This window comes from Rhamphochromis longiceps, linkage group LG14, assembly GCF_057381845.1.
Source record: "Rhamphochromis longiceps isolate RC_006_pf linkage group LG14, R_longiceps_female_GT1.1, whole genome shotgun sequence".
Classification (NCBI taxonomy): Eukaryota; Metazoa; Chordata; class Actinopteri; order Cichliformes; family Cichlidae; genus Rhamphochromis; species Rhamphochromis longiceps.
Window position 1 is genome coordinate 23,166,482 of NC_140570.1, and position 25,416 is coordinate 23,191,897.

Consider the following 25,416-nt stretch of genomic DNA (forward strand, 5'->3'; position numbering starts at 1 on the left):
AGAAGCATGCCTATGGAAAAAGTGCGCCGGCACACAGTGCAGTGCGCTTTATAGGTGTTATCGTGCACTTTCCCAGCCAGGTGTTTTCCTTTTCCCAGTCCTCCCTGTACTTTTGCAGCCTTTTTTTCTTTCTCTGAGGGGATCAAACATTGCTGGTCTAACGCTGGGCTTACACTGTGTGATTTTTGGCCCATTTTGAGCCGATTTTTGAGTCGTGCGACCAATTTGGTGATCGGCCCGATTTTGGCCTTCATCGTGCATCGTGTAGTATACGTGGGGTAACGAGAAGCGATTAACACCTCACGACCAGCTCCCGATCATCAATCGCTCGTGAGGGTGTCACCACAGCCGCTCACACTGCTCATGCGCAAACACGTAAACATCGGTGAAAAAGACGGCGCAGCACGGCTGTGCAGCGTGTGATCTGGACACAAGTGATGGAGGCACTTGTAGAACTTTGGAAAGCTCATCCGAGCCTTTTCGATGTGGCATCACAAAATTATCACGACCACAACAACCGTGAAAATAGTTGGATTTACACTGCTGCTCAATCACAGCTGCCTGATCATGTTTTTCATTAGCAATTTAGCAAAGTTGATGGTGGTGTGTCTGTGTGAGTGAAAGACAGAGAGAGCGAGCGACAGATTTTCTGTTATAACCTTCATGTTATGTTGGCACAGTGTGAGCACTCAGGTCGCATCAGAGCATCGGGCCGTATAGTGTGAGACCCTGCATCGTGACCTGCAAACTTCTAATCCCTGCGAGTCAATCGTGCAGTTTGAGCAAGAGCTGAATAACGTGACTGAAAAAAATCGCAGTGTCTGCCCAGCTTTAGGTGTACTGTCATCCGAAACGTGCACCGCAGTGTCGGCATTTGTTTCCCTGTTGGCCATGCTTGTTGTTGTGGTCATCTGTTGTCTTCCGGTATTTTCTCCGCAAGCGACCTTTCCTCGACCAATGAGATAATCTGAATTGTCATACTCGAATTGTCATAAGTGTGCTGTCAGCTCATTGGTCACAAAGCAGGAGAGGGGCTGGGAATTATGTTTTCAAACAAAGCGTTAATTCCATTAACATTTATAGACTACTTTTGATTCTCACTGTATTACGGGACAAAGTGCGTCCCTTATTAGCTCAATACGGGACGTGTACTTTTGTTTCTAAATACGGGACGATTCCGTTTTTTAAGGGACGGTTGGCAACCCTACGTAGTGCGAACACCCGTCTCGCTGTGCTCCGGTGAGGTCCCCCGATTATCCATCTAAAATACGTGTTCACCTGGTGAAACGTTACAAATGTGCGTGGGAGTAACTCTATAATGAGTCTGGACGACTATTTTTCTAAAATGCCTAACGTCAGGTCTAAGAAAAAGACAGCTCCGGTTGTGCAAGCTAGCGACATTGTGGGTCCTATGGCGGCTGAGCCTGAAGAAGCTAACGCCAGCGACACAGAAATCTCCGCTGACGCTGAGGAAACTGGGAGTGATATCGACCCGAATATCCTTGCGGCTCTGAGTAAGATAACTGACAGCATTACAACTTTATTGGATGTTAAAGTTGATACTGTGCTGGCCGCAATCCGTGAACAGACGTCTCGGATCCAGGCTCTGGCGACACGGGTGGGAGACGCCGAGATACGGATTTCAGGCGTGGAAGACACGGCAGGTGTATTGCAGGCGAAAGTGGCTCGACTCGAAAAACAAGTAACTGACATGGCAGACCACATGGACGATTTAGAGAACCGCAGCCGCAGATGTAACCTTCGCCTGGTCGGGCTTCCCGAGGGCACGGAGGGAAATGATGTTGTCGCCTTCATGGAGTCATGGCTCCCCTCCTATCTCGAGCTCACAACTAAAAATGGGAAGATCAAACTAGACCGCGCTCACCGCTCTCTAGCACCGAGGCCGGGCCCCAGCCAGCGAGCCAGACCCATCATTATGAAGCTTCACAACTTTGCTGATAAACAACGTGTGATGGCCGCAGCTCGGCGCCTGGCTACGCAGCCGAACCAACCAACAAGTCGGATCAAAGTCTCCTTCTTTAATGATTATTCAGCGGCGGTAGCCAAGAAACGCAAGGCTTTCGACGAGGTGAAAAGCTGCCTGAGGAAGAAGAATGTGGATTATGCGCTTCTCTACCCCGCCACACTGAGGCTGTTTGCCAACGGCAAGGAGAAGAGATTTAACACACCGGAGGCAGCTGCGTCCTACGCGGACTCGCTGCCCTGAATCCCCGTAACCACCGGAGTACTCCTTTTCTTCACACTATGCCTTAATTAACCGGTGTGAGTACTTGCCGAATCTAGGCGTATATGACTCTTTTTTTTTTCGTCCTCGCTGCTTATAAGCGACCAGGTGAAATCTTCCACCCCATCGGGCACCGGACGGACTGTGTTTTCGTCTATGGGTAGGCGTGAGTTACGCGCGTGCAATGCCCTTCGGCTTTCCCGACGGGCAGGAGGAGATTGGTTTTTCCCTACATGTTTAGTAGGGCTGTTGCCAAATCACTGTTCTTTGAATGTTCCGTCACACAGCTCTTTCATGCCTTTTTTATTTTTATTTTATTTATTTATTTTTTCAACCAGGGTGTGGTGAACCCTTTGGCTCAATATGCTTTGTGTGATACATGAATAAGTCTAATAATGAGTAGGCTGCGAATATGCACCTGGAATGTACGAGGGGTTCACAGCCCTATTAAGAGGAGGAAGATATTTACTTGTCTAAGAAAGGACGGTGTAGATGTTGCTATGTTACAAGAGACACATCTTGATAATAATGAACACTTGAAGTTGCAACAAGGATTATATGGACAAGTGTTTTTTTCATCCTTCACTACAAGAAGTAGAGGAGTGGCAGTGTTGATTAGGAAAAATGTACCTTTTGTAGTAACTGATTGCGTTAAGGATCTGAAGGGCGGCTACGTGATAGTCAAAGGGATTTTGCAAGGCCAAAATATCTTATTACTGAATGTTTATTTTCCACCTGCCCACCCAACTACCTTTCTTACCAAAATGTTTCTGGAATTAGCCCCATTTCTTCCTAATTCTACCGTTATTATTGGTGGTGATTTCAACTTAATGTTAAATCCGCTTATGGACAGATTTCCACACAGCATTGCAACTCCTTCTCCTCAGGCCAAAGCGCTTCATGCTCTATGCGACGAGTTTGGACTTGTGGATGCTTGGAGATATACTCACCCCTCCGATAAGCAATACACATTTTTTTCGGCTCCGCATAGGTCCCAAACTAGAATTGATTACTTTTTTCTCCCGAAAACTGACTTAGGTTCAGTAGTATCGTGCGACATAACAAGTATAATCATCTCAGATCACGCTAGGGTAATCATGGATCTCGATCTTAAAGCTGCGCTTCATAGGTCCCGCCACTGGAGGCTTAATACCATTATTCTTAAGGATGAGGAATTTACCTCTCACTTCTCTGCAGAATTTAAAGCGTTTTTGGATATCAACACCCCCTCAGCTACTACTGCCTCTGTTTTGTGGGAAACATGCAAAGCTTATGCGAGGGGCCTAATTATTTCGTATTCTGCGACAAAGAAGCGACAACGGATGGAGGAACAAAAATCTTTAGAGAGCGAATTGATGGATAAGGAGAAAACATATATTGCCTCCCCATCACCACCATTATGGCAAGAAATAACCGCACTCAGGTCAGCGCTGAATTGCCTTCTTACCAGAGATGCAGAGAAGAAACTTAAATACACCAGACAGAGGTTCTACGAGCATGGAGATAAGGCCGGTAAATGTCTGGCGTACTATGTTAAGAAGCGCGCAGAATCGAATACCATTGCAGCGATATCTGATGAAGGTGGCCACAAGATATATGAAAACAAACTGATAAATGACTGTGTTAAGAAGTTCTACGAAGCCTTGTACTCTTCTCAACAAGTCCCGGAGGGGGTGCAGCTGATGCATAATTTCTTCACCCAATTCGACTTACCAAATTTGTCAGAGGAACAGAAGACTGCCCTTAACAGCCCTATAACTAAGACCGAAGTGTTTAAGGCTATTAAATCACTGCGAAGTGGAAAGTCGCCAGGGCCTGATGGCTTCTGTTGTGAATTTTATAAACAGTTTCGGGATATTATTGTGGAACCGCTTCTTGATATGTTCAACCACTCCTTCATTACGGGTGAATTCCCGCAGACACTGAAGGAAGCCAACATTTCCCTAATTCTAAAGAAAGGGAAGTGTCCTGATTTGTGCGGATCCTATAGACCTATAGCCCTCTTGAATGTAGATAGGAAACTGCTTTCTAAAATTCTGGCCACCCGCTTAGAAAATTTTTTACCTGTGCTGATAAGGGAGGACCAGACAGGCTTTATAAAGGGTCGAAACTCAGCCACCAATGTTAGACGCTTACTGAACGCTATTGTAGCTTTCAAGCAAAAATCTATTGACGGCCTGGTGCTTTCTCTCGATGCGGAGAAAGCATTTGACAGAATTGAGTGGTCTTATTTGTTGTATACTCTGGGCAAATTCGGCTTAGGGGAGAATTTTATAAAATGGGTCAAAGTTATCTACAATAATCCACAGGCAGCAGTCCTGACTAATGGACTTAGGTCTGATTACTTCAACACTCATAGGGGAGTTATGCAGGGCTGCCCCTTATCGCCCCTTCTATTCGCTCTGGCCATAGAGCCTCTTGCTGAGGCCATAAGGGCGACGCCCACAATACGTAGTTTAGAGATTGGACAGCTGTGTCATAAAATAACCTTATACGCGGACGACATCTTGATTCTTTTGACTAACCCTGTAACATCCGTACCCAGTCTCATTGAGGTGATTGACAGGTTTAGCCATTTCTCTGGCTATAGAATCAATTTGGCTAAGTCAGAGGCCATGCCTCTCGGTACTCTTTTCACAATGCCGGCTACTGTTCCTTCCTTTCCTTTTAAATGGTCTCCTAATGGATTTGTGTATTTGGGGATCTTTATTACCCCGTCTCTCGACCAATTGTACAAAGCCAACTTCACACCCTTATTTGGCAAACTCAAACAGGACCTAGAGCGGTGGGCGTCACTTCCTGTCTCCTGGCTAGGACGCATTGCCCTGATCAAAATGAATGTGCTGCCCAGGCTATTGTATCCTATCCAAATGATCCCCGTCTTGTTCTCTAAGAGAGTACTGAAGGACATAAATGGTTGGCTCACCTCTTTCATCTGGAACAAGCGCAGACCCAGACTCAAGATGGCAGTGTTGCATCTGCCAAGCTCCAGGGGCGGCTTGGATCTACCTAATATTAGATTGTATCAGCTTTCTGCCCATTTAAGATTTGTGAGCGACTGGGTTAGGGGTAAAACCTCAATCTGGTCGGATATTGAGACAGCTCTGTCACAATGCAAACTGAGCGATCTATTATTTTGTAATGATTTTAACGGAATCAAGGCCCTTTGTACAAATCCTGTAACAATCAACACCCTAAAAGCGTGGCGAATTGTCCGTCGTCTTGAGGGAAGATCGAGAATAACATCAACCTTTACCCCTATAATGAATAACCCTGCTTTCCCTCCGGGTTCTTTGGACCCCGGCTTTCAACGATGGTCTGATAAGAATATTAAGTCTCTTGGTGACCTTTTCTCGGGTGGTGAACTCATGTCGTTTGAACAGCTTACCAACAGTTACGGCTTGCCTAGACAGGATTTCTTTCGTTTTTTGCAAATACGACACTATATCACTCACAATACAACCCTTGCTGAGCACCCTGAAGTATCTGATGTTGAGAGGGTTTTGTTTGGGCAACAGCTGACGGTGTCTCTGAGTTCATTTTACCATGTGCTTAATGCTTTGACTACCACTGATGCGCAGGGGATTAGAGGTGTGTGGGAGAGGGAACTGTCGGTAACCATAGATGAAGATAAGTGGGATACCGTTTGGTCTCTCGCAAAAAGGATTTCAATTTGTACTCGGACAAGAGCAATCCAATTTAAGATTTTACACAGATTACACGTATCCCCTCACCGCAGACACCTCTTCAGCCGCTCTCTTTCCCCTGTGTGTCTTAAGTGCAAAACTGATGTAGGGACTTTAACTCACTGTTTTTGGTCCTGTTATAAGCTTCAAGAATACTGGGCTGACATTACAGGTGAACTGGGGAAAATCTTCCACGTTGATATAGAGATGGACCCTTTGTCCCTGATTCTAGGTCTTCCAAGTGACCGCCTAAAAGCGGCGGCCAACAAAAGATTGTATAACACTCTAACATTTGCAGCCAGGAAAAATATCCTCTTACAATGGATCAACGATAGGACTCCCACTGTCTGTGGCTGGCGCAAAATAGTTTTTGAACTGATTCCTCTGGAATACCTCACACACGTTATACACCACAGTGTGGGTCAGTTCTATGGGATGTGGCACCCCTTTTTGGACTATATTGGACCGGACCTTTCCGCTATCTTATTCAAAGGACTACTACACACGTGATCACCACCCGGGCGCTGTAAGACTGACTCACCACCTCTTGTATGTTATATTTTGTATTTTGTATCTTGTATTATGCCTTATTTAAGAGCTGTTGTGTACGTTTTGTGTTTGTACTGTTTTGTTGTTCTGTGTCTACTGTCGAGACACTGTCGTGTTAAAGGAAAATCTGCAATAAAAACAATGATGAAAAAAAAAAACATCCTTATTTCTACTTTTTCCCAGCATTGTAGATTGAAATCAAATGCCAATACCCTCTAAGTGATATGCATATGCATAAGTGGTATGCATAATATGAATTATAGATGATAATTCACCAAAAAAATGAGCTTGGCAAATAAAAATGACACTGCAGTATTACAAGAAAACCCATTATGGGAATGGAAAGTTCTTCAAACAATCTACTAATTTGCAAACAAAGATGCAGTCAATTAATTTCAATAATGAAGTGAAGTGCAGGATTTAAGGAGAAACAAATAAACCCATCATTAAAATTCAATAATATAATAGCACTGTTGTGTGTTGCTGATGGACAACATTAGTAAACTTGTCATAATTTCTATCTTTTTATTGCCTACATTTTTCATTTGTTGCCAGAAGCATAATGCCATTGGGTTAATCATCCCATTCCCATTCTCATGAATGAAATATTTCTGAACATGCTGAGGTAATATCTTCAAATTTGGCACAAATGACTCAAAATGAACAGATTTGAATAAAGTAAAGACCTCATAACACAACGTTTTCAACTGAATACACTTATAATGACAAAAATCTATATAAATATTTCACAGCATAAAATGATGATGTGTCATAATTTAACTTCAAAAGATTAAAGTCATCTTCACTTTAACAGAAAAATGCAAACGGTGGGATAACTGAGAAGGACAGATCGATGTTTCCTGACAGGGGATCACGCCAGTTTTGGCACACATGCATTTATTATGACTGTCTTGTAAAAAGCTGTTTAATATCCACAAAAGGTGTTTCGCTACATAGACTGAACAGACCTCAGTTGCAGCCACAAGGACATGAAATGGCTTTCAGCTCTTGTAGGCCTTTTAAATTTTAACACTAAAATTTGTTCGCAGCTCTAGCAGGACGGGAACTTGCACGGGTGTGTTGGAGTAGCTTTGACTGAAAAATAAAAGTCAAGTGCAAGGAGCAAAAGGATGATAGCAAAGAGAGAAACAGTCAAAATGAAAGCATACTATCATAGTGGTGCTTAGCCACAGTGAAGAGAAACGTCAAGAGTTAAAGGTTGGAAAATTGTGGAAAAGAGAAGAGAGGAGAGGTGAAATCAGTTTTCAGGGCAACAGAAAACTGGCTATAACGACACCAGCAAAAAGTTACAGCTCTTTAATGATGGGAGCTTAGTTTTATGAAGACACATCCACAAGACAAAGATTAATCAGCCAGGCAGGAGTTGCCCCTGAACAAACACATCTCCCTTACCCTTGATAGAGCTGTGGGAGGAAACAGGCAGGCTTCAGTGTCAGACAAGCTGGGCGGCTTCAGACCTGTCACAACATCACTGATGTTGGTTTCATCATGAGCTTAGATCATACAGCTGAGAGCAACGGTGGCATGAATTCAAACAGGTTTCGATCTCGTCTTTGATCAAACGCTTCCTCGAGCTAAAGAGTAGGATACATGGTAAAGAATACTTGTCTTGTCTAAGGAGGATGTCTATATGTTTTTGAAGCTTTTACTTCTTACCACTGTAAGTGGAGAGATAAGATAATCTGTCAAATTTCAACTAGTCACTTGTAAAATTCTTCATAAAAAAGAAACTGACATATTATTTGGATTTGGAGCTCTTGCAAAATGTTTATGACAGCAAGAAATCTCTTCATGTGATAGAACGGATGCTTTTTTAATACTTACTCATTCATAATTCAGTCATCCATTCTTTCCTCTTATGTCTCAGTTTTGTTCCTTTGCTTCTCTCTTTGTGTTGCCAAGTTTGAAATGATATGGGAAATTATGCAAGAAGGCTTTAGTGTCAGGTTTGCTTTTTATTGCTGAACACAAACACATTATTTTTGCCAAGAAGCTTCCATTGCTAGCATATTGACTTTTTTCTGTTGACTCTGGCAGTTAACTGTCATTTGTGGATGTTTTCCTCTCCTAGGTGGTGGGAGAGTGGCGCTTTAGCAAGATCCACTGTGACATCTTTGTCACTCTGGATGTGATGATGTGTACAGCCAGCATCCTCAATCTCTGTGCCATCAGCATTGATCGGTGAGTTTGCCACCTCGCAGATTGTTTAGCCTGTTATGATTCCAGCATGGATTTCCGATGGAAATCTTTACCTGCTGAATAATATGAAACAGAAAACTGGTGTATTTTAACTGCATGACCATCAAAGCACACACAGCTATTAACAAACAAAATGAGATTTTTAAGCCAGGAATACACCATAACAACACATTCAGTTTCTGTTTATCTGCAATACTGATTACCAGCCACCAGATGTTCAGGACAGAAATATGTATGCACATCAATATGGCATATTGATGCAATTTTGGAACTAAAATGAGTGCATTATCCAAGGACCACCTGTAAGACAGGTGCTGTGGAGAGTGAAATCTAATAGCATATTTGTGGGTGCCTGCACACTGTCAGCAGCAACCTTTTCATAGACATATGCCAGGGTTAAAAATTTTAAAAATAGATGAACTTTAGCAAAGGTTTAACTACCGGGTACAAAAATTAGCAATCACTGAAAAGGATTTCATCTTGAGTAATTAATTGTTAATTGAATATGTAAAAATAAATACATTTTGTAATATAAATATACACCAAATTTTTAAAAAAGAGTTTTAATTAATTAAGTCTTTAAGAAAAAATAAATAAATATTTGCTGAACCCAATTTCTCAAATAAATATTGTTTGAAATAAACATCTTAATGCCTAGTGTGTCATGTTTAATACATATAGTTTTTTTGTGTGGTTTGGGGATTTCTGCATAATCAGTGTAATTTTTTAAATCCTGAAAAACCTAAATAAATTGCACGATGTATTTTTAAGCATTTTTTAATGTCAGATGTAGCAAATTAAAGGACATTTAAATGTAATTTAATCAATTTTATTAAGCAGATTTGTTAGATGGTTCAATAAGCTCAATAAATGGTTCAGAAAATTTGAATTTCCTGGCAGTTATTTCATAGGTCATGCTATAAAGGGTTAAGTCAATGTGATGACTTGTCAGATGGTGTTTTGGGTTAGTTGTTAATTTTTAGTTAACTGCTGAGTAAACCCCAAACACCATTTACAAAAAAGTTGCGATGGACAAGGCCGAGAATCAACACTGGATGCCTGTGATCTTAAGATCCTCAGATGGCAGTGCAATAAAACAGGAATCCTCCTGTCATAAGAATTCCTGCATGGGCTCCGGAACACTTCCAGATAATATTGTCTATAAGTTGTATAAGTTTCATGATCCATAAATGCTGCCATCTTCTGTGACCCAAAGCTCATTTAAAATGGACTGAAGCAAAGAGGGAAACGGTTCTGTGGTCAGACAAATCGAAATTTCTTACATTTTTTGGAAAATATGAATGCCACATCATCCACACTACAGGAGCGGGAGAGAGACCATCCTTGTTGTTAAGCCTGCATCGCTGATGGTATAGGGGTGCATTAGTGCATGTAGAAATGGCTGATTGCAGGTGTAGAAAGGCACCATCAGTGCAACATATAGAGCAAAACAAACGTCACTTTTTCAGGGACGGCCTTTCATATTTTTGTAGGACAGTGTTAAAAAGCATGCCGCTAATATTACAACAGCATGGCTTTGTTATGTAAGAGTCCGAGTGCTGAAACAGCCTGTCAGCAGACCAGATCTTTCACCAACTGAAAATATTTGGCACATCATGAAACAAAAAATAGGACAAAGAAGTCCAGCAGCAGCCCCCCTCAGTTCCCAGATATTTACAGACTGTTGTTAAATGAATAGAGGACTCTAAATTGTGGTAAACATGGCCCTGTAACGACTTTTTAGAGAACTGCTTCTGCCATAAAATAAAAATCAACCTTTTTTTGTTTTAAAATCATGATTTTTTTTTCTATAATCTGTTGTGAATGGAATATGGGTTTATCAGGTTGTATTTACACTTTGGAGCTGGGGTTATGAATATTAAATCCTGTGATCAAGTTCCAGTAATGCCATGCATGCAGTCTGGCCAGTGTAATGTGTGAATTGTCCCCCTGTAGTCTAGACCTGCCTCACAACACAGGGTGTTTCTTGGAATCCCAAGTATGAAAAAGGCACCACTTAGTTTCTAAATGCTAACATAACATAACACAATGCTAAACTATACTATACTTATTGCGTAAATTTTATTATTTAAAAAAACATATACATTAAATGCAAATTTGTTTTCTGTCTTTCCTTTAAAGTTGTCATCCTGAATCATTAGTCATTTGTTTTTTATGCAATTCACAAACGACATATTTTCTGTGAGAGAGTGCAGACAAAGCAAACAATCTACATAGTCATTTAGACTGCAGAGCTTGCTGGCTTTTCAACCAAATTAGCTGCAAAAATCCTTAAAATAATCTAAGAGCGGAAGACTTTGACTGTGGTTTAGAACTAAACTTGTAGCAAACAGTCAGGTTTATAGAGCATATTTGCTTAAAAAGGTTTTTGCTGCAGCTGAGACCACAGAGAGCAAGGAATGCATCAAAAATATTAACACTAGTGGAAAACTAAAAGAGTGAGCTGAGGGATGCTGAAATGTTCCACAGACCTGAGTCATATTTGAAAGTTTCTTTAGTAGAGGTGGCAACTACATTTACACAGCAGCTTAATAATGCCATTATTAAAGATATTCGATGCATTAATAAAAAGTGCAATTTAAAAATAACAGTGAATAATATCACTTTAGATTAATTACAGTATCTCAATTATAGTAGCTTACAAACATCTAAAAGTACACTGTAAAGCTTTGACTATCAGTATTAAAGCCATGTGATATAATTGTGTAAATCTGAATGCTAAATGATGTACTATAAGCAAGAAAGTTTCAGTGAGTATAGGTTATTAAGCATTCATTTTACATAATTCACTCATATATCCTAACTAAGTGTCAGTAGTAAAACAAAGTTTGAATTTTTATGTTACTCACATAAATTGTCCTCCTGTAAAGATGTAAAGATGATCAAAATACCAAAGAGCCTCTCACATGCAAAAAGGGTGTAAAATTAAGATTTAGATGAAAGTATTAAATAAAACAAAAGGCTCAGGTTTGAATATTAAACTGAGCCAGAGGCATTCATAATTCAGATTAATGATTGCATATTACATAGTATGTGTTACTGTAAGGAAGAGGACTCCTTTACTGCATTTATTTATATTGTATTGTCTGTATAGCACTTTAGAGCACACCTTTCACTTTATTAAAAGCACCTTATCAAGCACTTTATGAGCATTGCACTTTAAGCATGGATTTGCACACAAGAAGTTTAAATATTTATTGACTATTTATTGGGAATTTTAAAATCAGTTGGTGGCCTTGTTTCAGATCCTGCACAGCTGCTCCTCATCAAGGAATGTGGTGGTTGTCTGTCAGGAGAGAAGAATGGTGATTGAGATTGTGATTAAGGTTTACCAATAAGGAAAACTAATGCAAATGTGTGTGTGAAATCTAGGGATAAAAGTGGTGCAAATAAGTGTTTGTAAGTTAATGATTACTCACCTTTCTTGCCTGTGTCCTCTTCAAGGTGTTTGGGCAAATGTTTCCCCGGGGGTCCAGACACCATTTAAAGGTTCCGGGAGAGACCATTGGTAAAGAGAGTGTGGTGAATCTTTTTGTGCTTGGGTTTCTGGGTTTTTATAATATTGGGTTTTGTGTAACATTAAAGTGTGAAATATTTATTAATATGTAAATGTGAAGATGTATTTATGTATTTATTTATTCTTATTGATATATTGTATACTGTGGTGGAAGGTTGGGATTTAAGAATTTACCTGAGAGTGGAATAATGGTTAAGTCTGTGACAGCTGAACATATTTAAGGCTGCCAGTTGTCATTAGAGGATGGATTTTTGTGCTGTGAAGAAGCTCGACAAGTTAATTGTTTTAAGGAGAGCCATATAGCAAATAAATACTTTGTTCCACTACACTTGCCTTGGTCTGTCTCACTGTGTTTCCAGCCGCTAAGGGCTGCCCTGTTACAGTTACAAACAGCATATGCATCAATATTATTTAATAACAACATGAAATATTTTTATAATAAAGAATTAATACAGATTATTTTAACAAAGTCAAAATAGCTTAAACGTAGCACTTCAGTGTTATATTTTTCTAGCATCAGTTTTTAACTATCTGCTCAGATACAGTCTTTCAGAACACCCATTACGTACACAGTAGTTTGATTCATTGTTTAAATATTGATCGGAACTGCTTAAAATCAATAGTCTCTGTTTAATTCAACATAACAGTGCAAGAACACTGCTTCTTGTCTTGTCAATAAACGTGGATTCTTTAAAAACTAAATTCTCTCATTTTGTTCTGTGATTTAAAAAAAAACTGTTTAACGATAGTGCTGTGATTAAACTTTATGTAATTTTTTGAAACTTACACTTGAAGGCTGTTCATGGGAATATCAAGGATATATTTACCACATTTTCCATCCATCTATTCTCTTCTATCTTCATTTAATTTAATTTAATTCTTTCACGATTAATTTAAAGATACGCTAAAGGAGCATATCCAGTGACACTGATTTATTTCTCCATTTTAAAGAAGTGATCTGCATCCACAGCAAAATTAAATGGGTTCTTCTTTTGCCAGTGTTGTGCCTTTCCACCTATGGTCCTATAATTACACTTTGTAGATATCGCATAGTCTTGCTGACTAGTAAACAAATACAATAATCTCATAACTCCACACAGGCTTTCACTTTAGTGTAGTAATAAATATTCACCTTGGTCACATTTTCAGCTCTTACTGAGGTGAGTGAATTAGAATACAGATGACTTGTATGTGGAGAAAATCTTATTAATCTGAATAATGTGATCGTATATCGCTGTTTTTGTATGTAAATGAATGTTTCAAGCACGCTAGAGAGGAATCTCACCTGAATTTACATTTAGATATCAGTGATATGGCCTGTGCTTGTTTGCCACATATTTGTGAATACCAAATATGTGAATCATTGTGACAGAATCAAGAATCACTTCACCTGGCTTTGGCACGGTTAAGGATCCACTCACATGATGGCGATTTATTTGCAAAGATTCATATAACAGTCACAGATAAATGTGTTTCCAGCTCTAGGCAGCACAGTAATTTATACATCCAAGGATTGCTTCCTGCTGTGCTAACTTTGTTCTTATTCTCTAATGTGGGTGTGATGAAATTATGGGGTCTATTTCTGTGTGCAAATGTAAGTATTCACTCTTTTTAGAAGGATGACTAGATTAATTGCAATTGGAGTTGGGGCGCCCTCCAACAATGGCCAATCAATTTAACCACTCACTTCCTCTTTAGAAGCAGAAGACTAATGGAACTAAGACAAAACTGCTTATGTGTAGGAGATAATACGAATGTACGCGTGGACTCCAATCTCCAATTATGCTCGCCAAAAAGCAGGCGGTTTTATGGCTGAAAACACTTCTCTGTAATAATGCTCTCAGTGAGTCATAATATGCAATAGAATAAATTTATTTAGCGTTATTTGAATGTGTTTATATACAGCACGTTGCTTCAATTACTGTGAGAAAAACTAATGTCTGTTTACATAAATGGTTTGCACAATTACCTAAAACTACAGCTTCCCAGAACAATCTTATTAATGTAATATGAAGCACATGACAAAAAAAAGGTTGGAAGAAAACATGCATCCCATGTCTCCAGGTGTTTGAGCTGCTTTACCTTAGCGCAGGTGCTTATTTAGTGGCTACATATTTTGCTAGAGCTTGATAGTGTCTCACAAGTTTTCAGACTATTGACCTGATGCACACTGGTCCTATTTTTGTGTGTAAGCTTGAAATGACAGGTCTTTTGTACGCAGGCTGCGTGGGTTTCTGCGAGGCTGCCACTGGCACAAATAGCCAAAGGGCTTGATTGATACTAAGTGAGCTATTAATCAAGGGTGTGGTGATTATTACATGTTCACTGAGTGAGTCATATCGCCGTGCTCAATGTTCTAACTACACTGATGAGCGCCATCAACAGCTCAAAAATAGGGGGAGAAAACACTTAAAATGGTTATTATTGTTTGAATGATTCATGTCATGCATGCCAAAAAAAATAATACTAACAACTGTTATTGAACTGTCTGACGCTTCAGCTTCTTTGCAACCACCTTCCTAACCTGTGCTTTCCACCAGCCACCAAAAAAATTGTAAGGTAACGTTACAAAAATCCCCTATGAGCAAGCAGTTGGCTTCTTGCTCATAGGAGGAAAAACTTTTACTGGAAGAAATCTCTGCCAATATCATCGTAAACATTAGATTGGTAGTCAGTAACCACTGATTTTCTGTCACAAAGACACTCAGTCATGCGCTCTTAAAGGCTTTCCCAAGCTGACTTTCTGAGTAAAACACTTCAAAACCAAAAAGAAAATCAATGAATGAGAAAGCTGGGCATTTCCTAGTGATTACTGCAAGCTCACTAATAAGGTTAACTAATGTATCAGGGTTAAATGATAAGGCCTTTCCTGCAAGAGACTGGGGTTAAAACAGCCTTCCTACTAGTATCTCATTTTATTGGAGCTGCAGCTTACAGCACCAGTTTCCACAGGCCAGTCCATCTCGGAAAAGGATTTGATTAAAAATGACAGGCAGCATTTCTTGTTTCACCCTTTTCTGGCTCCATGCTTTCTGTTGTGCTTTGAGCTAAAAATTTCAACTGATGGAGAAAGAGAACTGGAAATAGAAGTGGTGTGATCACTTAATGAAAAACATACAATAAAATGAAATTTTATTAAAAGCATGTGTGTGTATATAAATATTTCAAACCTGCTTTACTCACTATGTACAACTATAAAAATGTGCCATGTTTTTCACCAATTATAACTATGACAACTATGTTTCCTTTACCCCTTACAGCTACACGGCAGTTGCAATGCCAATGCTGTACAATACCCGCTACAGTTCCAGGAGACGGGTCACGGTGATGATCTCTGTGGTTTGGGTACTGTCTTTCGCCATATCCTGTCCCCTGTTGTTTGGCCTAAATAACACAGGTAAGAGAGAGTACAATACACACATGATCTTCAGTCTGTGAATCAGAAATGCTTTTGTGATGGTGCAAGACAGAGTGATAGCAGAGGTAACAGACGTTTGCCACTGTACTTAAGCAGACCATCTATGTCAGCACCCAGTTACAGCTACAATACTGCACTGTAAATTCACTATGGAGCTATTTGTGCCGGTAAAGAACTCCTTCACACCCGTGTGTATCTACTTTTAGTGAGCCTTTGGCCTTTAGGTTGGTTATTCCAAGGAACAGGGGCTTAAAGGAGGATTACTAGTAAAGCAGTTTTGATTAAGTGCTTTTTGCGAGGCGCCACCTTGTTGTTGACCAACTCCAGTGGCCTGTCACTTTGAAGCTCCGCTCATCCCTTTGAGTCCTTCATTTAATGCTGGTTCAGCTCAGACTCAAACCCTGAGAAATAAACACTGACTGTAGATCGAGTCGGCATATTTTGTAGAAAGCATGAAAGAAGGAATTACAAATTTCAAAAGACATTTAAAAATGGAGAAAAGTGAAGCATCAAATAGCCAGACTTCTAGCCCAGAGTGTGAACTGAGCTTTAAAAACACTGGATCCTACATTTCTCTGATAGCAACTACTGAAGGCTTCCTGCATCTTTCTTGAACCTTGTTAGTGGAAAGATAATTCTATGTATAAAATTGGTGAAGTTCCCCCTAAATAGACTACTTTCTCTAGCCTTCTAGCCACAGCCTTCAGCGTGACAGTTGGACAGGTTTAACTTGAAATGCTGCAATTTTCTTTATAATTATTAGTTTTGGTTTGTCCAAAAAGCTAGAAATACAAGCCCAGAGAAGCATCGCCTCAGTTTCTAAACTAGTTTTTAGGGAATTTTAAAAATGAGGGCAATTCATCTAGTAAATTATTAAAATCTAAACTTAACAAACAACCCTTGCAGAGTCCAAAACTGGGGTGAGATGATCTCTGCATTTGGCTCCACAGCTATAAGGCAGTCCACATGGGCTGTGAGAAGTGGGAGTACGGTTAATGTGAGTGGAGGTGAGGTAGAAAGAGTGCTGTGTAAATAACCTCAGAGTGAGGAGAATGTAGAAGTGGTGACATTTTTGGATCTACTTGCAATCAAAAAGCAATTATTGGTTCAAGCAAATCTAAGGTTCCAAATTCTGGTTTTACAGACTTTTAAAAGTGGAAGTAAAATAAGATTAAACACATACACACGCACAAAAGCAGCAAGTCTTGGGAGAAAGAGAACACGCAGTCTTAATTCACATTGTGCTTATCTCCACAGCTACTCGTGATGAGTCTCTCTGTGTGATCGCCAATCCAGCCTTTGTGGTGTACTCTTCCATTGTGTCCTTTTATGTACCCTTCATCATCACTCTGCTCGTTTATGTCCAAATTTATGTGGTCCTGAGGAAGCGCAGAAAACGCGTCAACACAAAACCAAAGCAGCTTGTCTCTCAGGCTGCGGACCCTGATATGGCCACCTCACTAAAGGTGAGCTGCTATAGCTGGCTCGTGTTTTTATGGCTTCATTTACACATTTATTTTATCAAAGCTCCTTTATCTCTCTGTACTGTCTTAATATTTTAGAGTAATACATTAAACTAAAAAACATCACAAAAGACATCATTTGCTGTTTGATTTTGTTTGTTTCTTTAGGGAACTGCAATACATTTTTTCAGTCCAGCTATTCTTGTTGGTTTTACAAGCAGACATTGTATTACAGAGCAACACATTATTAAAATAAAAACACAGACTGCGATTGATTTTCTTTGAATACACAATGGATTAAGATAAGGGGTTGAATTGAGCAAGACTCTGCTAGAAAAGGCTTTTTAGCTGTTTTAGTTTTTAACACCTTACATGAAAATAAGATATTTAATATCAGGTTTAATCCAGGACACAAATTTGAATCTTAAATGACACATTTCCCTGTAAAATGTGTCATTTAAAAAGAAAATGTGACATGCAAAACTAATTGTGACGGCCCTCAAATGACCTTTTGCTTTTCTGGGTATTGATTTTCTTGTCATAACTTATTGATGTCTGTACAGAAAGTAAGCAACACTCTCGATCCAGTGCAGTACATTACTCATGTTTATGCATGGCTTCGTGCTGTGGTTTTGGTCAATATATGGCAGCATATTGACAGATAGCTATAATCTTTATGGGGTAACGGAGCATAATTTTTCACTTCTTATCTTAATTATCAAATTAAGGTTGGTGAAATTATTTCACACAACAATATATTACATGGTCACATTGATGGATTGGATTTTCAGCGGGTATAGAAGCTGCAGATCAGAGTGCTGCTAAACAGCCTTTCCGTGCTCAGTGTAGCCTCTTTTGACCGTGTAGGAAGCGGGACCTGTTCCTCCATGCTTAGACGGCCCTTTTGTCAGTTGCTTTGACATTGTACTCTCTCCTTGCCTGACACAGCTGTTTTCATTTCAGGATAAGTGCACTCATCCAGAGGATGTGAGGCTGTGCACCATGATTGTTAAAACTAATGGGAGTTTTCCTGTCAACAAGAAGAAAGTGGTGTGTATACATTTTTGTTCTTTTGTTTTTATGCTTTCCCCTAAAAGTTTAATTGATGGAAAAAAAAAAAAGTTTTTGCCTGCAGAGATTTCGAAAGATGTCACCTTGAAGTTTTCCCCATCTGCTAGAATAAATGTAATTTTAAAATTCAAAGTTAAATAAAGAAAAGTTTTATACTCGCTACCCCCATCCGAATGAACCTTTACTAAATTTGTCTTCATTCAGATATTCATCAAAGATGTGGTCAATGAGGGAGAAGATCTGGAGCTGGATGAGCTGAATAACAGTGGAAGCAGTGTGAAGCAGAAGCAGCAGATACAAGGTGCTCTTGGAGACACTCCAGCCACGAGCCATCAGCTATTGATGCCCAACAAGGCCAGCGCTAGCCCCATCTCAACACCCCCCACACCCCACAAGGAGGGCCAGAAAGCCGAAAAGAACGGCGATCCTGCCAAGGAGACCTTAGGCGATCCGGCACCCATCGTAGCCAAAGCCTTCCAGACACAGGCCTTACCTAATGGCAAGACTCAGACTTCTGTGAAAACCATGAGCAAGAGAAAGATCTCCCAGCAAAAGGAAAAGAAGGCTACCCAGATGTTAGCCATCGTCCTCGGTAAGTTAGTCCCTTATTATTAGTAGTAATTTTTAAATTATTCATTTGATTTTAAAAGAAGTCATGAAAGTGAATACAAGCTCAATTAAAAGCCGTTTTATGTGATTCTGCACATCAAAGTTGAAGTGACACTAGAAAATTAAGCATTTCTAGAACCAAATGTTATCTTTGAACATGCAAAGGAGCGTGTTCAAAGCGTTTTTTGCAATGTACATATCTTTTTTTTCCCACTGCTCTATCATAGGTATTTGGCTGTCTTTACGTTTGTTTTTGTTTTCATTTCAATCAATTTTTTCAGTAGGACCTAAAAAAAGAGTTTGAAAAACAAGTCAGACAGTGATGCAACAAAAAGAAATTGTACTGATACTTTAGAATCCAACTCCTCAGTAGGGCCACCCATATTTGGGCTTTATTTCCTCATTCTCTGTATCTTATTCTAATACCTAATTTTTTTTTTCTTTCCTCAGGTGTATTCATTATATGCTGGCTGCCGTTTTTCATCACACATATCTTGAACACCCACTGCACCAAATGCAAGGTTCCTGCCGGGATGTATAACGCTTTCACCTGGCTGGGCTATGTGAATAGTGCTGTAAATCCCATCATATACACCACCTTTAATGTTGAGTTCAGAAAGGCATTCATTAAGATCTTGCACTGCTGAGCTGCAACATCACTTATCTGATCAGACTAAAGGAGAGGTGATGAATGAAAGCATATCCTGTGGCAAATACCTCATCCTCTTAAGGAAAATACACCACGTGGGGAAACTACGATCTGTTCATTTAAAGTTAGTTAAGTGACTGAAAAAAAAAACAAAAAAACTGGCTTTGGCTTTGTCTTCTTGAAAGGCATCTTGGATCTATATGTTAAATTTCGTGTGGAGTCCCGTTCTCCAAATCACTGAATGTAAAACAAGAAATGTCTGTAACGATGACCTGTTTTATGGAGAGAGAAAAAAATGACATTGTTCTCTGACATCATTGTGCTTGTCATGTAAGGAGCCATCTGTGTATACCACACACATGCAAACTGCTATTTATTGTATGTGTACTTTATGTTTTAATCATAGATGTTTTTTGCAAATCTTAAAGATATCGAGTCAGTGTTCATTGCAGTGTTAAAATTGAAAACAATTCACTGATTAGATTCACTGATTGTCTGAAAGACACGGTATAATTTACTTGCTGTATGATGCAGCCATGCCAATATCTGCAATTTAGCAATTTTATAAATAAATATCTATTATAATTACTAATGCTATTATTATTATTATTTGTTGTACATAGTTTTTCTTAATGCATTTATTGTGATTATATGACCGCAATAGAAATGTGATGCATGCTACACTGCTCCTCTACTTGAAATGCATGTTTAACAATAAATTGCAAAAGATCTCCAATAAATGAAGTTAAGATACCGTGTGAAGTGCCACATGAATATCACCGCTCACTGTGTGTATACGAATACACTCATAACTGACTGGTCATTATTCAAAAGCTTCTCTGTTATTCCTAGGATTGATCTGCAGTTTGAGTTGTTTACTGGAAGCAACACCAAGCTCTGCTGCAGAGGCGTTGTTCCATTAAAACTAATGAATGGTATGTGGACTTTGCAGCTTCCAGGTATAATCATGTGGATATGTGCAACCCAGCCCCTGAAGCCTCTCCCTGGGGCCTTTGCTGAGCAAGAATGGGGTGAAACTGAAATAATAGCTACCGCAATACATGTATACAACTATTACAACTACAGTGTTGGAGTTGGAGTGATGATCTCATTTTATATTTACAGTATATACGCACACACAGAGCTACCAGACTGACTCGCTATGTGCCACTGTTTGAATAGCTTCAGTCCTAATGAACAGGTGGGAAAAGGGAGTTCATGTCTGAAGATGAGATCAAAATGAAGCGTAAATAACACTCCAGCTTATTCTTTAGTAATGAACACTGACTGAATTTACTTGTTATTACTGTGTGTTATTCTTTTCATTGTTGTTATTCATGTTTAGTTATTTAAAACACAATTTTGAGATGGTTCGATGCCTCTGTGCATCTGCTACAGATCTCATTTTTGAATATTTCTTTTTCTTTAAAGGGCACGCTGTGTTACGAGTCATTGGGAAACTAAATATTTGTGGGCGCCATGGTTTGCCACTAAACCGTGGTATCTATGTGTGACAAACTGACAAGTGGAAATAAATATTTGAAATAAAGTTTTGTGTGTTGTGCATGGGTAAAAGAGTAAGAATACAGTGTCGATGGATGCATATCACCATGTCTGGGTCAAGAGGGGGATGACATAATTCCTTTGTTGTGGCTGTGAAATGCACTCTTTACTCTCATGAGTAGCTGACATCATTTATACTTTCGTTCAAGCTCAACATCAGTCTTCGTGATGGCCAAAGATGTTTGAGCATTGCATCATTTCAGAAAAAAAAAGAACAACAAAGGGATGAGCCAGAAACAACATATTAAAGTATTTCTACCGCTGTTAGCAATCCCCAAGTCTGACTAAGGCAACCGAATGAAAAATAGTTGCTGTTCAAGGTAATTCATCACTTGTGTTGAGTGCTGCACTTGCAGTCTGAATACACAATGCTCTGGAAATGCAGCTTTCACCTTTTTTTGTTGTCATGTCATCTCAGAAGACCAAACCTTTCCTTGAAATATATCTGAGCAGCTACAGTGCGGAAAGCAGCGCTAGTAAAGGTGATTATTCATGCTTGATTTTATTCTGAGGAGTTGACATTTAACTGCAGATTGTGCTGGCTTTACATCAATAAACTGGGAGTTAAAATGATACCCAAACACCCTAAAGTATCTAAAATCAATATCTTAAAGAAGAGCCAGGGAAGTGTATCTTAGCCTTATCAAGGGAAACAGATGAGAGCAATTTATTACACCAGCAAAAAACAAAATTATGAAACTGAGTTGTATTTCTATAGGAGTTTGATTATTGAGACGACTGTTTCTTTCTTAATAATTAAGATCTAAGAGCAAATAAGCATACTCCCAAAATGATAAAGGTTCCATATCATAAAATATAAAAACTGTAAAAATATGAAACCCCAGTTAAACATAACCATAATCATCTTCCCTCAATCGTCCCTCTCTTCTGAGGTAAGGTGAAAGTGATGGGGTGGGCATGTTGCTAACGCTACACTGCTTTTTCTAGCATGCAGGCAAAATGTACTGTTGTTGAGTGCAACAGAAAACAGGAATTTTTACTGAGTCTTCATGAGAGTTCGTGTTTTCTCTTAAGTGACTAAAGCTGTCTGTTAAAAACACCACTCCAATGACAAAAACTTAATTTAACATGCAGCTTTGTTAGCTTGCTTTGATTGGTTGATTTATGGTTTTGTGTGATTTTTTTTATGTTTCTATAACTTAACGCCAAAGTCACCCAGCTGTGAATTTGTATATGAGGCTATCATTGGCATTTTTATTGATCATATGCCCACAGAACAAAGCTGTAAGACAAATGTTTTGTCAAAAGTTGGTTAGAAACTGTGAAAACCTTTTAAATAAATGTAAATTTAAAACCTGTAAAAAAGGGCTTCTGGTGGTCAGCTTTGGTTTTTGCCTTCTGTGCTTCTCTGCAAACTGAACTCAGCTGGCTCTCTATTAATTTTGTCTTTTGCAAAGATAATGCAATTAATGTTATTATATTTCATAACTGAAGTATTCACTCAGCAGTACTTACATTTTATTCATTAGTTTATCAAACCCTACAGTCACAACAGAATTAAAACTGTGATTGCTGCTCAAGAGTTTGTTACATTTCCTTGTTTCTTTTACAAAAGAGCAGAATCAGTAACGAGGCTGTCAGTTTCAGTGAATACCTTCATTCAGCAGCTGACTTGTGAAATAGTTGGTGATACAACTTAATGGACTTGTGCTAACTATAGGGACTTGAATTTTACTTGCCCCTTGAGAAAAGCTGTTATAGAAGGGCTGTGACTTATGACATAGGCTGTGTGTGTGTGTGTGTGTGTGTGTGTGTGTGTGTGTGTGTGTGTGTGTGTGTGTGTGTGTGTGTGTGTGTGTGTGTGTGTTCCTGTCTAGCTATCTTTGTGAGGACCGAAATCTGCATTCAACTATACTAGTGAGAACCAACAGTCACTTGTGAGGACATACAAATGGTCCTCACAAATTTGAAGGCATTTAAAGGCATCTTTGAGGCTCAAAATGTGGTTTTAGTGTCAGGGTTACAGTTAGGTTATGGTCAGGTTTAGGTTAAGGGTTAGGGTTAGGCATTCATTTTTTTTGTGTGTGTGTGTGTCTGTCTGTCTGTGTGTGCATGTGTGTGAGAGATCCTCACAAAGAAGCTATGTAAGGCTCATGAGTCCCAGTCGACTGTGTATAAAGGTTTCTTCCTTTAAGTCTTCCATTGGTATTTGTTTATGGATTTTTCTGCCTTTAGCTTTTATCTAATTCAGCCGAAGGACCATTAAGTTCATGGATTCTGTTGAGGCATCCATCTACAATTCACAAAACTACAGTGATCAAACATACACACACTAATCGCCCAATGGGTTTTCTCCCAAACATGTCTTCAAGGTCAAGATCTAAGCCATGTTTGTTTTCTTACTGCATTGAGGCAACTGTTGCCTGAAGGCACTTTATATTATAAGGTAAATGCCCTACAATAATACAAAGAAAACAGAGAAAACCCCAACAAAACTATATATCCCCCGATAAGCAAGTGCTTTGGTGACAGTGGAAAGGAAAAACTCCCTTTTAACAGGAAGATACCTCAGCAGAACCAGGCTCAGGGAGGGGCAGCCATCTGCTGCGACTGGTTGTGGGTGAGCGATGAAGACAAGACAAAAGACAGGACATGCTGTGGAAGAGATTTATTATGGTATTGTAAGTCATTGTGATTTAACCACCGCAAATTAATCCATTACTGATTACACAGCAAATAGGGAAGCACTTTTAAATGTTCAGTTTCTATGCCACATGTCAAAACAAGATTTTGAATGTGATTAAAGTGCTGGGTGGGTTCTTTTGCATGTTTAAAGAAGCCAATTGAGTCTAATAATAGATTAAATGCCGTGTTGAGGATATCTACATGGATGTTAAAATTACACACAACTATTTTATCTAAGCTGAGCCCTAAATCAGGTAAAACGTTTGAGAATTCAGACAGAAAAAGGCCCAGGTGGACGATAGATAACAACAAATAAAAATGTTTTTTTTTTTAGTTTTCCAGCTGGGTGGACAAGGCAAAGCATCAATTAGTGTAACTCAGGGGTCATTTAAACTAACACAATCATCCTACTGTAATTATTAATTTATTAACTAACATGAACTTAGAGGAGAGAGACCTAATGTTTAACAATCCACATTTCACAGTTTTATTTGTTGTAGATACAATATTGTTCTTTCTTTGGAATTTTTTGTGTTTAAATTATTTCAGCTGATTTTGGTTTGTTTTTTGTCAGGGAGCAGACAGAGTCTCTAAGGGTTTGAGGGGGTAACAGGAGGAGAGAAGCTGCAGAGAGTGAGAGCTGCTCCATCCAAAGTGGGATGGATGCCATCTCTCTCCTAACAAGTACAGGTTTCGCCCAGAAGGTTACGTAGCTATCTATAAAGTCCACATAGTTTTTTGTTCCAACATCACCATCCACCTCTCGTTTCTGAATGCACAAAACTTATTTTAGTTTTTTTAGTTTTTCAAAATATATCAGAATCAACATCTTTTGTGTGATATTTTGTTTTGGAGACTAAGGATGGTCACTTTTGCTTACACTGAGAGCCACTTTGAAGCCCCCTTGTGAGTTCTTTTGGAAGAAATACAACAGAAATATCCCACATCTCTTCATGAAACAGCTCTTAGGGAATTGCCTCTGAAAAATAGGGGTGTCATGATCAGTGTGTAGGAGTGGAGGAGCCGAATGTAGAGCACTGCAGGCGGAATTCAACACGAAAGGGTTTTATTGTGGCTGATCAAAGTTACAAACAAAACACAAAAATCCAAACAAAGCCATAATCTAAAGAACAAGGACATGCCAGGAGATACAGAGGAAGAAGAGCAACATAGCTCAGCTATTAATAAGAACTTCAGCAATCCCAGATATGTACATAATATATTTAATATGCCATGGTATTGAGAAAAAACTGACAAGTTTTAGCCTGTGGCTTTTGAAAGCCACCTGTAAAGCTACTGAGAGTACCATGACAAAGGAAAAAGGGAGGCTGTGCAAAAAAAGACAAGCGAGAAAACTGGCTATCAGGATAAAAGAGGAACTAAACTACAACAGAGGAAAACACCTGAATGAAGTCACTCTGAGGGAGAACACAGAGAGATAAGAGAAAGGAAGGAATTATTAGGAAAACTCCAAATGAAAATACAAAGAACTTGCAACTGTTACAAAAGAGTATATTATATAAAATTCCATTAAATTCTATGAAATTCCAAAATTTCAAACACTAGAATAATAAAAACCAAAGTCAAATACTGTATAATTCCCTGAAAATGGTAACCTCAGATGCAGATAGAGATGAACTGCATGTAAAAATGCTTGTCACCTTAAATTCATCAAATAACTGTAATCTGTTTTGGTAGCAAGCTAAAATATAAAAACAATGTCACTGTCTAATCATATATGGGACTAACCATAAACCGT

General features: G+C 39.1%; 1 protein-coding gene across 1 annotated transcript in view; it reads left to right on the forward strand.

Annotated features, from left to right (window-relative positions):
* Positions 1 to 20,971, forward strand: part of drd2a (dopamine receptor D2a) — a 57,772-nt gene extending 36,801 nt beyond the window's left edge. Inside the window, exons 3-8 of the mRNA XM_085429435.1 lie at positions 8,573 to 8,682; positions 15,499 to 15,635; positions 16,914 to 17,122; positions 18,083 to 18,169; positions 18,395 to 18,782; positions 19,250 to 20,971. Coding sequence (XP_085285561.1) covers positions 8,573 to 8,682; positions 15,499 to 15,635; positions 16,914 to 17,122; positions 18,083 to 18,169; positions 18,395 to 18,782; positions 19,250 to 19,446 — 1,128 coding nt within the window. The 3' untranslated portion in view covers positions 19,447 to 20,971. The remainder of the gene's footprint in view (positions 1 to 8,572; positions 8,683 to 15,498; positions 15,636 to 16,913; positions 17,123 to 18,082; positions 18,170 to 18,394; positions 18,783 to 19,249) is intronic.
* Positions 20,972 to 25,416: the final 4,445 nt, after the last annotated feature.